This window comes from Populus trichocarpa, chromosome 14, assembly GCF_000002775.5.
Source record: "Populus trichocarpa isolate Nisqually-1 chromosome 14, P.trichocarpa_v4.1, whole genome shotgun sequence".
Taxonomy (NCBI): Eukaryota; Viridiplantae; Streptophyta; class Magnoliopsida; order Malpighiales; family Salicaceae; genus Populus; species Populus trichocarpa.
The window spans coordinates 8,270,833-8,287,126 of NC_037298.2; the positions used below are offsets into that span (position 1 = coordinate 8,270,833).

Sequence of the window (16,294 nt, forward strand, 5' to 3'; positions counted from 1 at the left end):
TTAGAAGGTTTCTTTCAATTCTTACGTCAGTTTTTTCATCAACGCCCTCGTTTTAAAAGGTTAGAAGATGAAGAAATAAAATAACACCTATATAAACAAAAAGGCAATCAATAAAAAAATAACTAAGCTATTTGACTCGTGTTCTGCAGCAAGTGTTCTGCAGCAAGTTGTACATTGTTTTTTCAACAAAACAATTAACTATGCAGATTTTTTTGAAATGTTTTATTATATAAAAAATATTAAGAGTAACATCTAATCAAACAAATTAAAAATTGTAAGTATTAATAAATAAAAAAATCATTAACATTAATTAAATATATATTTTAAAAAATCATGAGACGGTTGTAATTAAATGCTACAATTTCTAGAATCCACATGATATATGAGAGTGTTTATAACTTTGAATATTATTATAAACTAAAACTAAAAGATGTGGGGGAAATATTATTTCTTTATACTCATTAACATATTGTGGATTATAATAGTAATTTATAATATAGTTTTTTTTTTTTGTATTTTGACCCCTTTTTTCCTTATATTATTGATTTTTTTTAATTTAATCCTTATATGATTTATTTACGGGGTTTAGAGTCGATAACTTATTTTCATTTGTCTTTTATATGGTTACTGCAGTATCAAAAAAATATCTCAGCATTGGGTTGGTATCAGAAAAATATCTCAACATCATAACATGACCTATTTTTAAAAAAAAGTTTAGTTAAATAAAAAATGATTTTAAAAAAATTAGGGTAATGAACTTTGTAGAGTCAATGACTCGATTTAGCGGGGTATTTTTTTTCTAATTGAACTTGATCATGTGATTTTTTATTTTTATTTTTATTTTTATCATATGGTTAAGAAAATAGTTTCAAGAAAAAAACATATTATTAAATTTTAGAAATTTCATGAGCTTGTTGATGAGTATGACAAGTTTAACTTTTTTTTCTTTTTTTATAAATTCATTTTTTTCGATTTCATCCTTTGATATTGAACTGATTGAGAATCAAATTTCATAATTTGCTTTGTTTTGCTTTTTATGAGGTTATCATAGTCTTAAAAACAAGTCTCATTATTGGTTTGACGCTCGATTTTACGATCATCTATTTTTTTTATCATATAGTTAAATAAAAAATAGTTTAGAAAAAAAAACAAGTTATTAATCCCAATGGAGTCCATTAGCCGGTTTGTGAATTTGACGTGTTGACTCGAGTTATCCAATTCACGGGTTTAATGAGTTTACCCATCAAAACTGATATGTTTTTTTTAGTTTCCGGTCCTTTAATTTTTCTAATTGTTTTTTTTTACTCTTATTCAATATTGAATTGCTTGAGAAAAGAAATTTATAGTTTAATTTTTTTTTTACTTTCAATAAGGTTATCACGATCTCAAATCAACGATTTTTTTAGAGTTGATACTCAATTTTAAAAGTATCTAATGTTATCATAAAATTAAATAAAAATAATTTATAAAAACAATAAAGTTATAGTCCATAACCCAAGTCACAGGGTGACCAAGGTCGATCCAATTTGGTATCGTCTCAATATATAAAAAAAAATTATTGTCTTAAAGTTTTTTCTTAAAAGCTATGTCATATTTTTATCGGTTATTCAAGTTGTCTTTGAACCCATTAAATTAAACAATTCATTTTAGATCAGCTCCCACACGATTTAATTTGAAACTCGAATTAGATAAAGAGTTGTGTTTACATGTTTTAGAATCAAACTACTTGATTGGATTTAGTGATATTGTAAAAAAAAAAAAATCTTCATAATCTTAATATTTTTAAATTTTTTTTAAAAAAAGTTCAATCTATTGCGTATAAATATACTAATTGATTGTAAGCATGGTAAGTTGAAGCCAAAAAAATATCAATCAAGAAATCTGAAAGGAAGATCCTGTACTAAAAGCCTCCAGAGACATGGCCCATCTCTCGACGTTTATTAAATTCATTGAAGCCGAAAAAAATAAGATCAAGGAAGATCCGCATATAACGGTCAGTATACTAAGCCAAGCCACCAGAGGCATGCTCCATCTCTCGACATTTATTGAATTCGTTGGGTACAGATGTCCAGTTCTCATTCCACCAAGCATGCTCGCAGTTGCTGCTCTTGTATTTTTATCTTTATAGCGTGGACCCGTCGAAAGTGTGGTCACTTGCCCCGCCTACATGGCTACGGTGCTTGGCCCAATCATGTTACTGGCAAGGTGTTTCTTTACTGTTTGATAAAAGTTAAATTTTTTTGAATTAAATTTTTTTACATTTTTAATTTTTTCTCGTATGATAATATAAATTTTTTTTTAAAAAATAAAAACAATATTATTTTAATATATTTTTCAGAAAAAATTTTATCAAAAAGTAACCATTGTCATGCCTTTAAACACTCTCTAAATACAAAAACACATAAATTATTACCAATACCAAAACTCTGAGATAACGTTTGATTACTATTTCAGAATAGAAAAACATAGACAATTGAGACAGGAAAGACAAGAAATAAAAAAAAAACAAAGATGAAATTATGTTTAGTAGTGATGTACAAGATAAAAATGACTTTCTTTGTATCTTGTTTAGTTATGGTGGATAAGATAAAATAAAATATAAAAAATCTATTTTATCCACAATATGGATTACTATCAAACTTGTATATTTAAAAAATAATTAGATATTATTTTTAACTTTAATTTATATTGAGTGTTGAAATTAATACTAGTATAATAACTCCAATTATAAAAGTATTACTAACCTGAGAGGTTGACATGGAACTCGGCTTACACGAGGCTTGGATTGATCCAACTTTTGTTAAAAAAATAAAGGAAGGATTAACTCGACTTGACGCGATCAAAAAACCAGGTTGACTTGGGATAAAACACGAGTCAAAAACCTTTTGATTTTTTTGAAAAAAAAAGTGTCAAAACAAATTTGCTTTGATATTTTTTTTTATAAAAAATTGGGTTAACTAGGTTGGTCCTCTCTACCTGTAATCTAAACCTTGCATTGGGTTGACTCTTGAATTGAGTTTTAAAATTATAATAATAATCATTTTTATTATTATGTTCACCTGGGTCATCCCTGGGTTGACCTTCCATATATATGATCGGGTCTTACTCCGGGTTGACCCCCAAGTTCGATTTTAAAATTTGGGATCTCTATCTATGACAATACTTTATGGCAGCCCATATAATAATTTGGCTATTTTAGTGACATTGTATGGGTGGGTTACAAGAATAAAATGGTTATATTTGGACAACATGTCAATAACCACCAAAATTATAGAATAATGATTGAATTTAAGTGGACATTAAATAAAATCCATAAAAATTAAGATAAAAGGTTTTTATAGTGTGGGTAAAAGTTATAGTAGCATAGAAGGTTTAATGTTGTTCATTTTAGCTCTTTAACAGATGTCACACTGCTTTATATAATTTTTTATATTAGCATCCATCCTTTTTTTTTTAAAAAAATTCCTTTTTAGTTCATTATAGGGTGTTTTCATACCCTGAATGACCAACAACTAGACTATCATGTATATATTACAAGATAATGGACTTGAAGGAATACTCATTACTTAAAAACATTTTTTCCTTGTATAATAGAAGCCTATCCTTAAAATGATACCTATGGGAACCAACTGTCTCTTTTTCAATATGTTGAGACACCCGTTGAATTTCTTTATCCACGAAGCAACTTGCCTTTAACTCTTCAACTAAGTTGACCAAAGGAGTTGTAATGGCCCGCAATTCTTTTTTTTTTTTCGACCTTTCTGGATAGGGCATTTGCTATTAGATTTTGATTTCCAGATTTATATTCCACATAGAAGTTATAACCAATGATTTTAGACAACCATTTTTGTTAAGTTGAAGTTCCAATCATCTATTCTAAAAGGAACTTAAGGCTCTATTGATTTATCTTAATTTTAAATGGTAGCCGTAATAGATAGGGCCTCCATTTATGTACAACTAGTACTAGGGCTAAGAATTAATTTTTATAGGTGAAGAGATACAACGTTTTCCTCTTGAGTTTTTTTTTAAAATAAGATATTTATTTTCCCTATTGCATTAAAACAATCCCAACTCTTTTCACTGAGGCATCACACTCAACTAAAAAGGCTAAGTGAAATCTAGTAGTGCAAGAACTAGTGGTCTAGAAATTACTACCTTTAAATTATCAAAAACCAATTCTGCTGACTTATCCTAGAAAAAAACTCCTTTATTTAGAAGTCCAGTTAAGGTTCATGTTATGGTTTTGTGGTTTCTAATAAATCTTTTATAGCACATTGTCAACCCCAAAAACTCTCTAAATGATTTTAAATTAGTGGGTCTTGGGCATTTTAGCATGGATTATTGGTAAGCCCAAAGGGCATTACTAGAAACGAATAATGTCTTTCATGGGTTCTAAAGGCAGTGTTGTAGATGTTTTTAGTCTTTATTATGATCTTGTAAAATCCAAATCTCAAGTCCAGTTTTGAGAAAAAATCTTATCCATATAACTCATCCAGGAGTTCTTCAACCATAAGAATCGGAAACTTGTCTTTAATAAATTTTTTATTTGGAGCCTTATAATCGATACACATCCGCCAAGATCCAATGATGTTTTTACCAATAATACTAGTGAAGAGAAAGGAAATTGATTGGGTTTAAGGATAGCTAGTTGTAATAATTCCTTAACAATCTTTTTTTATTTCAGTCTTTCTTGTAACATGGATACTTGTATGACTTTTGACTAATTGGTGAAGTGTCTTCTTTAAGTATAATTAGATGGTTATGAAACCTTCATGGAGATAACCCTTTAGGTTCTTAAAATATAGCTCCAAATTCTTTAAATAACTTTTTGAATAAATTTATGAATCTCTTCACTTATGGAATTTTCAAAATTTATACTCTATATCTATAAAATCAATCATTCAATTGTTCTTTTAAGTTCCTTTAAAAACTTTGGTCCTCAATTTACCTAACCCTTTCACCCATTATATTCCTAAAACCATGTCATGCTCACCCATTTTTAGGACATAGAACTACTTCTCTTGAATAAAGAGTTTAAAACCTGGACAATACCTCTCACTGGTGATCTTTATACCATTTGTAATCCTAACCTCAACTTATTTATTAGGTGAACACAACTCAAATTCTCTAACAATATTAATTTTTTTTTCAAACAAAAAAGTAGCAACTATTTTGTTTGTTTTTAAAAAAATTAATGGCAGCAAAGAATATAAATTCTTATTTGAGAGTGTGATGACTTTTATTTTTATGTGCTTTTTAAAAGTGATGTTTTTCTAATATTTTTCTATTATTTGTATTGATATAAAAAGTAAAAAATCTAAAAAAATTATTTTAATATATATTTTTTAAAAAATATTTTACATTACAGCATGCAGCAAACATTTATTAATCTAATCCAAAGTTTATTTATTAGCTTCTCGGTTCAACGCGGCATTATCTTTTGAGAAAAAAAAAAAAAACTCGTTTTGTGGGTGGGTTTGAACTTTGAACGTAACTTGAAGCAAAGCCATTTTCAGTATTTCACAGGTTTCACCTCTCATATCCTGCCACGTAATCAAAAAACGTCACAGACTAGAAAAAACAAACACAGCTCATCATTTGAACAAATCAAATCACTCCACCTCAGACAGAACACAATGTAAATAAAGCAGGGCCCTTTCCTCTGACAACTTCTCATTTTACATTATTGCTGTTGTGGTTGTTTATTTTTATTAAAAATATATATTTAATATTAAAAAATATATAAAATATATATAAAAAATTTTAAATAAAAAAATTTAATGGTTGTTTATTTTTATTAAAAAAATATATTTAATATTAAAATATTAAAAAAATATAAAAAAATAATTTTTTTTTAAATTTTAAATTCTAACTATAGATACAAATAGAAATTAATAAGTTATTTGGAGTTGCCATAACTTGCTAATTTTATTTTTTTTAATTTAAAATTATATTTTTATGTTTTTGAATAGTATGTATTAATATAAAAAATATTTTTTTAAAAATAAAAATAATATTATTTTAATATATTTTTAAATAAAAATAATTTTAAAAAACGATACCCGAAACACCTTGAAACTTTACTGCAGGTCGTGGCATATAAATACGACTCTCTCTTCTAATTCATTTTTGATTATTTAGAAAGCAGAGAAAAAAGGTAAAGAAAGAAGAAAATGGAGAAGTATCATCAGATCTGGTTTGCCTTTGGTACCTTGGCTTTGTTAGCTGTATCAGCTTTAGCAGACGATGTCGTCGTATTAACAGAAGATAACTTCGAGAAGGAAGTCGGTCAAGACAGAGGCGCTCTCGTTGAGTTCTACGCTCCTTGGTGACTGCTCTTTACTTACTCTTTTCAATCATCCTAATTTTGATTGAGCTAAGATTAATCGTTTTTTTCTTTTATGCCTATCGTGATTCGTTGATTCATAAATCTGTTTTGATTTCCTAATTTTGATTAATTCGTAGATTTTTTTAATGTGATTAACCGTTAGTTAAACTCAAAATAGTGTATTTAAGATCCATAGATATGAGTTATTAATAAATTTTATCGGGATCATAGAGGACATAATTGTAATTCTGAACGTGACAGGTGTGGGCACTGTAAGAAGCTTGCTCCTGAATATGAGAAGCTCGGAAGTAGCTTTAGGAAGGCAAAGACTGTTTTGATTGGAAAGGTCAGCCTTATTATTATTGCTATTATTTGGTTCGTGTTTTTTATTTTTTTGTAAATTGTTTCCCACGCTCATGCTAATATCCATTATTTTATATATCATTTTCCCTTCATTTCAACCCAAATAAGTATTTTGATCCTTGCTGGAAAATCGAAGCTGCCGTTTTTGTTAGAGATTTATTGACACCTCACCTTACCTCGTTGACGGGTGAATTGTTGATGATGTGGTGCAGGTGGACTGTGATGAGCATAAGGGTGTATGCAGCAAATATGGGGTTTCTGGATACCCAACTCTTCAATGGTTTCCTAAAGGATCGCTCGAACCTAAAAAGTGAGGATATTGTTGAACTCCACCACTATCTGATAGAATGTCCAAATTTATTGCCTTACCTGAAATGCGATTTTTGTGCTATATATATTATAGGTATGAAGGACCACGTACTGCAGAAGCCCTTACCGAGTACGTCAATACTGAAGGAGGTAGTACTTCTGTCTTTCTCTTAAAGTTGTTTCCTGTGGGTCAACCCAGTGAAAAATTCTTTTTACAAGTTTCTTGCTGTTACTTTGACTGGTAAATATGCTCGACCTGCATATACTGTTGTTTTGTTTGAAAAATTAATTCCCCCTTCTCACCTAAGCATGCGTCTGCAAAAACTGGTCTATGTGCTATAACGTTTGTCTTATTGCATTTTAAGGATTTGTTTTCGAAAGCAACTCTTCTGTTAAAAACCGCCAGATGTTCCTGATTGGCTATGTTATTTACAGGGACTAATGTGAAGATAGCTGCAGTGCCATCCAATGTAGCGGTGCTAACTGCTGATAATTTTAATAATATTGTCTTGGATGAAACCAAGGATGTTTTAGTTGAGTTTTATGCACCATGGTGAGCTATGTCCTTCTGTATGTTGACTACTGCTATGTTACCTACACTGGCTTTGTGCTTTTTTTTTTTTTTTTAAATCTCCTTTTATCTCAGTCATATGTTATTGATTTACAAACTCTACTTCTTGCAGGTGTGGCCATTGCAAAAACCTAGCTCCTGTATGTATAGCTCCTTCTTCTTCCCATTTCCTTTATAATTTGTGTGTGTACGAACATGTGATTTGCTAAGCTGCTTATTATTCAGGAAGGTTAGCATTGTTCCCATTTTTGTTGGACACAAGTTATCGCTTAAGTCATTTTTAAGGATGCAAGTTGACAAAAAGAATTCAAAACCATCTCTCTCCTTTCCACCTATCTTCTCTCTCGCCTCTCCCCACTGTGTTACTTGTGTCTATTTCTCTAATTCTTTCTCATATTGAAAGGCTTTCGATTTTCTCTAAGGTTGTATGTGAAAGCTATAATGTAAGATAGACAATCAACAGAAGGATGTGGTGGAGAAAGAGAGATAGATATGAGTGAACACTGTACATCTAGGAGAGAGTCATCTAATGTTTTAGCTTTTAATCATATGACACATATAGCTTTAAAGATTTTTAAATTAGAGGATGATTTACATCCAACCAAAAGTGGGCACAATGTTAACTTGCCCAGATACTAGGCAGGTTTGTAAATCACGAGCGCTTGTGTGTGTCTTCCTGTAACCATTGGTGTGTAACTGTTCTATCTGGGTCTTTCCTGCACAAGTAATGATCTGGAGTTTGCTTGGTTTGTTCCTTCAGACCTATGAAAAGGTAGCTACCGCGTTTAAATCTGAGGAAGATGTTGTGGTTGCCAATCTAGATGCTGACAAACATAAGGATCTAGCTGAAAAGTAAGGGGAAACTTTACCAGTTACCTAATTATTTTGATGAAAAGGGCTCTCAACATTTGGAGCTGTCAATATTAATGGCCTATGCTAAATTCAGGTATGGAGTAAGTGGATTCCCTACATTGAAGTTCTTTCCAAAAGGCAACAAAGCTGGGGAAGATTATGAGGGTGGGAGAGATTTGGATGACTTTGTTGCTTTCATCAATGAAAAGTCTGGATCCAGTCGTGATGGAAAAGGACAACTAACCTCAAAGGTTAGTTACTACATATAAAACGGAAAGTTTAAACCTTTCATTTTTGTTGACTGAGTCATTTGATCATATTATATTTTTATACACGATAGGCTGGTATTGTTGAAAGTTTGGATGCCTTGGTAAAAGAGTTCGTAGCTGCTGGAGATGACGAGAAGAAAGCAGTCTTTTCCCAAATTGAAGAGGAAGTTGAGAAACTCAAGGGTTCCGCAGCAAGGTACTTCATGGCATGAATGCTAGTGTTTAAATTTCATGTTGGCTTGTTTTGATATCTTTACAATATTGCTCAAAGCTGTATGTCTTTTGAAGACTTCTCTATTCTTGTTAAATCTCTATTGAATCAAAGATATAACCTTACAATATTCCATGTTTATAGGTATGGAAAGATTTATTCAAAGGCTGCCAAGAATTGTATGGCTAAAGGTGATTATGCCAAGAATGAGATTGAGCGGCTACAGCGCATGCTTCAAAAGGTAAGATTGATAGATTTTTTCTCTTATTTGAAGCGTGCCATGTGTAATAGGAGCCAGACAGCTGTATTTTGAAATTTTGAGATAGCAATGAGTTGGAACAAGATTCACATATTATTGTGATGTTGTTTAGAATAGATGCGCATCTGATATTGATGTTTGGATGATAGATCATGAGAACTTTAAATGAGTAGAAAATAAGTTGAGTAAGTATGTGAAAGTTGTGATGACTGTTAACTGTTAATTGATCTTATCTTTTTCCATGGTTGATGGTGCAGACAATCAGCCCAGCAAAGGCAGATGAATTCACCCTGAAGAAGAACATTCTATCTACTTTTGCTTGATCTTCTGATCTTTTGTTTCCTCGTCAATATTTTGGAGGCAAACATCATCCAGTTTTTGGGGAATCGTTTTTGCCATCTCCACTGTTTACTTTGACGTTATCCGGGCAAGGCATCTCCTGACATTGAAAATCTGTATCCCATGGACTTCGACTGAGCGAGTTCCCTAAAACGAAATGATTTTGAGAACCTCAACTAGCTAGTGCAGTATATTTATATGCCTTATTTTTCCGTCTGTGCTATTGTTTACAGTGGAAAGACGCTTTTAATTTTTGAATGAAACGTGCATTAGACAAATGAATATCCTCTACTTTTGCTTCATCTTCTGATCTCTTAATGATTGAACGTAGCTTGTTATGTTGAGATACCAAATTGGTATTAGCCCATAATATACATATACATATAAAACTAGGGCTCTTAACTTTGTTAAAACTGAGAGATGAAAACACATGCAACTCTCCCATCCCTCTTCTTTCCCCAGCATTTTTGCCGAGACTGTCTCCCAATCTGGCCCGCTGTAAGTTTATTTATGTCCCCCCTTTGAAGGTTAATATGGTCGGTATTGCCTGTATGGATCGTTCTTATTTGCTATATGAATTGTGACTGTTCTGGAATAATCGGAAGCCCTATCGTATTGTTTGTTTACACCTAAAATTACCCGCAACAAATATAAGTGACCAAACAAGACTAGCCAATTGCCGAGAGATGGACATGAAATGGAAGAAAATGGTTGCGATCATTACCATGAAACGTTATTTCCTATTAGCTTAATTAGAATTATAGTTTACCAAGAAAACACGCTTTAACTTCTGGCAAAGCTTTCTCAGATCAATCAAAACACTTGCTAGCACCATGAGTTATGCTTTGGCCAGGTTTTCCCACTAGCAGATATGTGTACACCAGTGATTATGCAGCAGTGTATAGTTAAATCAGAGACCACCCACTGGGAGAGGAGAGATGCGGAGGGTAGTGAAACAGCCAGCTGTGAAACCACTAGTGCTATTCAGCATAGTACCTCGTATGAACTCAAATGCAAACCATGATGATGTTATTAAAAAAAATGTCATGGCCAGCCACTCACTGATAAGTTACTCTAAGCCACTTCAGTACAGGTGCACAAGATATGGTCAGAGTTGGTTGGTTCTGCAACACTTCCATTAGTACTTAAACTCCAGAACCATCCCCTTTTATATTCATATTCAAAACCCGGCATGCCTTCTCTTCATTAAATCCAGGTTCTGAGATGCTCATTGAAGAACACTCTTCAAGTGCATACTCCCTCTCTTCAACCAAGGACTTCATATACGAGCATGGCCGCTCTTCAGCCTCTATGTTAGATCCAGGCTCGTGTCCTGAATCAAATGGCAATTCAAAAGATGATGAACCAAGTGGTTGTGTTCTCATCTGCACAGAACGCAGGAGTGCAGTCCTCCTCAGGTCAGCTGAGTGGCATATATCACTAGGTGATGACGGGAACCGGCCCTCAGAATCTGAACCTCGTTGACGAGGCTGTGAATAAGTGGCGCTGGTGACAGAGCAGCCATGTGAAAGGAATGAGCTGCTATAAGGAGCAGAAGAGAACCCACCAAGTGGCCTTTGGTACCTACATGGAGAAACTGGACTGCTGGGTAGACTTTCAGATTGAGGTGAGCAAGCATTTGTAGGTGTCTCGCAAAATCTAGAATCATCAAAGTCTTCTGACATTGGTGAATATTGCAAGGACATTTCATCCCTGAAATAATACACGAGGAAACAAAATGAATGAGAACTAAAAATAGAAAATAAAAATAAAAATGATGGTTTTCCTCTTAATCAGCCAGAGCAAAAAATGATGAGAAGCATCCTCATGACAGACCTGAAAGCCAGGATGAAGGGTAATGTCCCTCTTGCAATCATATAGATTGAATAGTGCATACCCGAGCACCTGATCCCTGGGATTTGATTTTGAATGGGCAAATTAGCGCATAATGTGCTGGCAAATCCCTAGGCAAACTTCAACTTTCAATTACCGAAAATTTCCTACTGATATTCACTTAAAGGAAACTCTTTACTCTAAATCACTGTTATAAACCACGGTCAAAGAACATCTCTCGGTATAATGATTTGGGGATATAAAAACCCCAGTCTGAGCCCATCACTGATTATGCCACCATCCATAATTCCAAATGGGTAACTATAATTGAGCTCCAAACTATGAAGCTATAAAATGATAACTTCCCATTTGAGGAAATATGATCGGATTAAGTTCCTGGTATTTTCAGTACAATTCTTTAGACTAATATCCGAGGAGCAGCATAGAAGTTCCAAAACCAAAATAGTAGTATTTACGAGTTAAAAAAAATCACCTGGCAAAAATCATGGTGTCAGACCTGGCAGGAGATTCCATAAGATTGTCCTGGAGTGGGTCTCCAACTGTTAATCCATTCAAACTAGATGCCATTATCTGCACTCAAAAGCGTTAACAATTTTTGAGCTCTTAATAAAATCCAAAAGAAATGAAAAGTATAACAGGAATTAAAGAACAGAAAAAAGGGACAAACCTCACTGAGGTATCGCTTATGAGAATTGAGATTGTCAAGGTAGACCTCATCTTCAGGATCTCTACTTCGCTTCCCGTTTGGTGTTGACGTTGATGTCGATGCTGATGATGAAGCTGGGTTCGAATCCAACCTCATTAGTTACTGCAATTTTTTTAAAACTCTTAATCTCTAATCTCATTTAAGATGGAAATGTTTCATTCTGTTTTACGTTACCGTTGGGGTTAATGATCAAAAAGAGAAATGAGGAAAGTGCAAAGGTTTGGTGAGGAGAGAACGAAAACCAAGAACAACGTATGGACTGTGCTGAGATGGGCTCTGAGGATGTGGGCAACCCAACACGTGAGAGTTTTATAAGATCACTGATGTAGTAGGATACATGTAATTAGAGTCAAATCAGGTCTAGACACCTGTCGATGTTGCCATATTTCTGTTAACAAAGGAAATAAATACAGGACCAAATTAATTTTGCTTTTTTATTATATAGATAACATATAAGAACATTTTCAATGAAAAATGTTATATTAAAAAAATAAATTGATAAAATAATTTTTTAAATAGTGTAAATATAATTTTTTTTATTTGTGTATTTTAATGGTAAAAAGCTATTTAGAAGAATCAATTATATTTTAATATATTTTATATTAAATTAATTTTAATATAATTATACTATGTTGGCCAACTGATATGAAACAAATAAAAATTTTTTTGTTAACATGAAAAACATATTTGCATTTATTTTTGTCTTTTCTACATAGAAATATAGAAATAATACTTTCTATTTTGAATAGTTATTTTAGCTATTCATTTAGGTGATAAGTTAAAATATTTAAAAGTAAATATAAAAATTAAAAATATAATTTTTTTATTTTATTTATATTTTTAGCTGCCTCGTTAAAGATGCTATATGAATTTTGCAGGTCTAACAAGCTATTCAAATATATTTAATAAAATAATTTATGCAATTATCTGTATTTATAAATATATTTTTTAGATCTTCAAAGAATAAAGATTTCATATATTCAACTTATAAATATATATATGACATTCTTAAAAAGAATTTAGCCAAAATTAATATATCCAATCTGCTCGAAAATTAAATGGATTGGATTGATAATTAGTAAAATATAAAAAGTTAAAGTTGATTATAACCATGTACTCAAACCCGACTGACTATACCGTCACTTACCCCAGATTATTAAGGGAAAAAAAAAAAAAACGAAGCGAATAAACAAACCAAAATCTGAAAAGCCACCAGAACCTCTGCTTTCCTAATTCCCGCGCCTCCTGTACTTCACATAGCTCCGCCAAATTCAGGCGAGCCTCATCCTTCCCAAGGTTAAGTTCTCACTTATCACTCCTCAATTGCCATGGCCACTACTAGCATAGCATCAAACACTGAGCTATCGCGTGTTGTTGCAGTTTCCATCAGACCCTCTTCCAATAAACCCCTGGTCACTCATCAATCCATCGGAAGATACTCCTTTAGTCGCTTTTCTAATGGATTTCCTCTTCTATCAGTGAGAGCTACAAGCAATAGTTCGATGTCCAAGGAAAATAGCAGCAAAAGCTGTGACGGGGCTGGTGGAAGACTTACATATAAGGATGCTGGTGTGGATATAGATGCTGGGTCTGAGCTTATTAGGCGAATTGCAAAGATGGCTCCTGGAATTGGTGGATTTGGTGGTCTTTTCCCTCTTGGTATGCTTTTTGTTGGATTTTGTTTTGCTTCATTTCTTGCTCTCCGTTATTGGTTGTGAACACAATTGAATTATTAAAAATCTTTTAAGCTGCACATTGTTTTCATGCTGTCTGCTATAGTTCGAATTATAATTTTTCTCTCTCCTTAATTATGCTAGGCCTATGCGGGTGGGAACTTGGGGAATAGTGTAACGCGCAGTTCTTTTGTCGCTGTGTTTGTTAATGTATTTTGTTTTGTTATTGTGCTTATTAAAGTTCTCGCACACAGGCGATTCGTACCTTGTTGCAGGTACGGATGGTGTAGGGACTAAGCTAAAGCTTGCATTTGAAACCGGAATCCATGAAACCATTGGGATTGATCTGGTCAATTCTGGATAAATCTTGTTATATGCATTTTGCTGCTGTAGATTTGCTTCCTAGCTCACTTCTCCTGCTGCAGGTTGCTATGAGTGTGAACGATATCGTTACTTCCGGTGCAAAGCCCTTATTTTTCCTTGATTACTATGCTACAAGCCGCCTTAATGTTGATCTTGCTGAAAAGGTATATTAATGTGCATGGTTTACTGAGTGTATATATTATTTGAACAGAAAAACTGCAGCTAAATGATATTTTCCTGTTCTTCTTATTTAGGTCATTAAAGGCATAGTTGGTGGTTGTCAACAATCGGACTGCACTCTTTTAGGGGGAGAGGTAGTCTTTTTCTTTCTTTACATTCTACTGGTGAATGTCTACCATTCAGTGCATCGTGTGGTGCTGGATCTGAAGGTTGATGTTGTAATCACCATAGCTTTTATTTTTGCAACGACAAGGTTATTGCAGCCATGTTACCCTGTATGGTGGCAATTACCAATGATGGTGTTGCGGGATTTGGTCTTGAACTATCACAGGTGTCTGCCTCATGTGAAATGGTTGTGCTCTAGAGAGTTCTTGAAATGGTCATGTGCTAGATTTTAAAACGGGTAGACTTTCATGGACGGTTATTGGGATAATTTTTGTTTGAGGATGGGAGAGAAAAATAAGACGCTGTTAGGCTATGAATGCTTGTAGATTAGATGTATGTGTGCATTGCATTATGTGAGAGGGATATGGCATGTTATCTTATAGAAGTAGATAATTACGGAAATTCTCTATCCATCTCACTTAATGATCCTCTTATGGGCATACAACATGGGGAATAGACCCACCCAATGCATGATGTGGTCAAATTTGCTGACATTAAACGTTGTTGTGGTCTCTTATTCCTCCCTTTCTACGCTTGATCATGATTTCACCTAAACTGACAACTCTCTGTTGACCACAATGGTTTTGTTAAATTCCTTCCAGACTGCAGAGATGCCAGATTTCTATGCAGAAGGTGAGTATGACCTTAGCGGGTTTGCTGTTGGCATTGTTAAAAAGGACTCGGTGATTGATGGGAAAAACATTGTGGCTGGGGATGTTCTCATTGGTTTGCCATCAAGTGGAGTCCATTCCAATGGTTTCTCTCTCGTAAGAAGGTTGGTGTTGGTTTGAGGGATTCTTATTTTTTCTCCATGCATTAAAACATCATTGATGCTGGAAGAATTTTTGCAGCCCTATGATGTTTTAGTTCTTTACATTGATTATTCTTATTAATGGATGAATGCTTGTATATCTTTATAGGGTTCTAGCTCAAAGTGGCCTATCTTTGAATGACCAACTTCCTGGTGGAAGTGTTTCATTGGGCGAAGCTCTAATGGCTCCAACTGTTATCTATGTCAAGCAGGTTTCCTTTCAAGTTTTGTTTCCGTTTCACATTATTGCGATTAACACTGTCGATTTGACTAGATTTTTCTTACTAAAAAACCCTTCCTTTTCAAACAGGTGCTTGACTTGATTAGCAAGGGTTGTGTAAAGGGCATAGCTCACATCACTGGAGGTGGTTTTACAGATAACATACCAAGAGTTTTCCCAAAAGGCCTTGGAGCTTCCATATACAAGGAGTCATGGGAAGTCCCAACCCTTTTCAAATGGATCCAAGAGGTAAATTGTGTTTTACTCAGCAATGCTGGATTATGATGTTAGATTGAGCCGTCTTTCAATTGCCATATTGTACTCACCCCAATTGCCATATTGAAGGTTATGTTTGTTATAAATAAAGATAGACAAATGGATCTTGTCATATGGTATTTATTCCCTTCTCTGTTGTTTTCTTATATCAGGCTGGAAGAATAGAAGATGCTGAGATGAGTCGGACTTTTAACATGGGCATTGGGATGGTTCTGGTCGTGACTGAGGAAGCATCCCACAAAATTCTCGAGGAGGGACAACACAAGGCATATCGCATTGGCGAGGTTGTATGTGGTGAAGGAGTGAGATATTGCTAAAATACTACCACATGTTTAAACATATAAGTGCTTGCGGAGATGAGTGATATAGAGAGTTGCGGCCTTTTCTTTATTCCTGTAACATGAGCTGCCAAAATTATTATTTTTTTATGAAAGAGCTGCCAAAGAATCTTAGTGTCAAGACGGTGAGACAATTCTTTACAGAATTCCCTCCCTTTGTAGCCGAAATGTAATTCATGGTTTGATAATCAATTCTTCACTTGACAA

The 16,294-nt window shown here is 33.4% G+C and overlaps 3 protein-coding genes across 5 annotated transcripts; 2 read left to right on the forward strand and 1 right to left on the reverse strand.

Annotated features, from left to right (window-relative positions):
- Positions 1–6,118: 6,118 nt before the first annotated feature.
- Positions 6,119–9,779, forward strand: LOC7491269 (probable protein disulfide-isomerase A6). Its single transcript, XM_002320278.4, has 11 exons — positions 6,119–6,328; positions 6,590–6,674; positions 6,904–7,001; positions 7,095–7,150; positions 7,436–7,553; positions 7,684–7,711; positions 8,332–8,423; positions 8,518–8,674; positions 8,764–8,888; positions 9,048–9,144; positions 9,420–9,779. The coding sequence occupies exons 1-11, from the start codon at positions 6,174–6,176 to the stop codon at positions 9,483–9,485; spliced, it is 1,077 nt and encodes a 358-aa protein (XP_002320314.1). The 5' UTR covers positions 6,119–6,173; the 3' UTR covers positions 9,486–9,779.
- Positions 9,780–10,465: 686 nt separating this feature from the next.
- LOC7455971 (uncharacterized) lies at positions 10,466–12,360 on the reverse strand. The gene is made up of 3 exons (XM_002320946.4): positions 12,023–12,360; positions 11,828–11,925; positions 10,466–11,214 (listed from the first exon to the last, which is right to left on the reverse strand). The coding sequence occupies exons 1-3, from the start codon at positions 12,155–12,157 to the stop codon at positions 10,647–10,649; spliced, it is 801 nt and encodes a 266-aa protein (XP_002320982.2). The 5' UTR covers positions 12,158–12,360; the 3' UTR covers positions 10,466–10,646.
- An 849-nt stretch (positions 12,361–13,209) lies between these two features.
- LOC7495225 (phosphoribosylformylglycinamidine cyclo-ligase, chloroplastic) lies at positions 13,210–16,294 on the forward strand. Of its 3 annotated transcripts, XM_024584412.2 has the most exons (9): positions 13,210–13,357; positions 13,442–13,720; positions 13,989–14,083; positions 14,160–14,261; positions 14,352–14,411; positions 15,045–15,217; positions 15,363–15,465; positions 15,564–15,722; positions 15,902–16,294. In XM_024584412.2, the coding sequence occupies exons 2-9, from the start codon at positions 13,564–13,566 to the stop codon at positions 16,064–16,066; spliced, it is 1,014 nt and encodes a 337-aa protein (XP_024440180.1). In that variant the 5' UTR covers positions 13,210–13,357; positions 13,442–13,563; the 3' UTR covers positions 16,067–16,294. The 3 variants fall into 3 exon arrangements, with proteins under 3 accessions (XP_024440180.1, XP_024440179.1, XP_002320315.2); XM_024584411.2 differs by having other exon boundaries at positions 13,210–13,720; positions 14,010–14,083; XM_002320279.4 differs by having other exon boundaries at positions 13,211–13,720.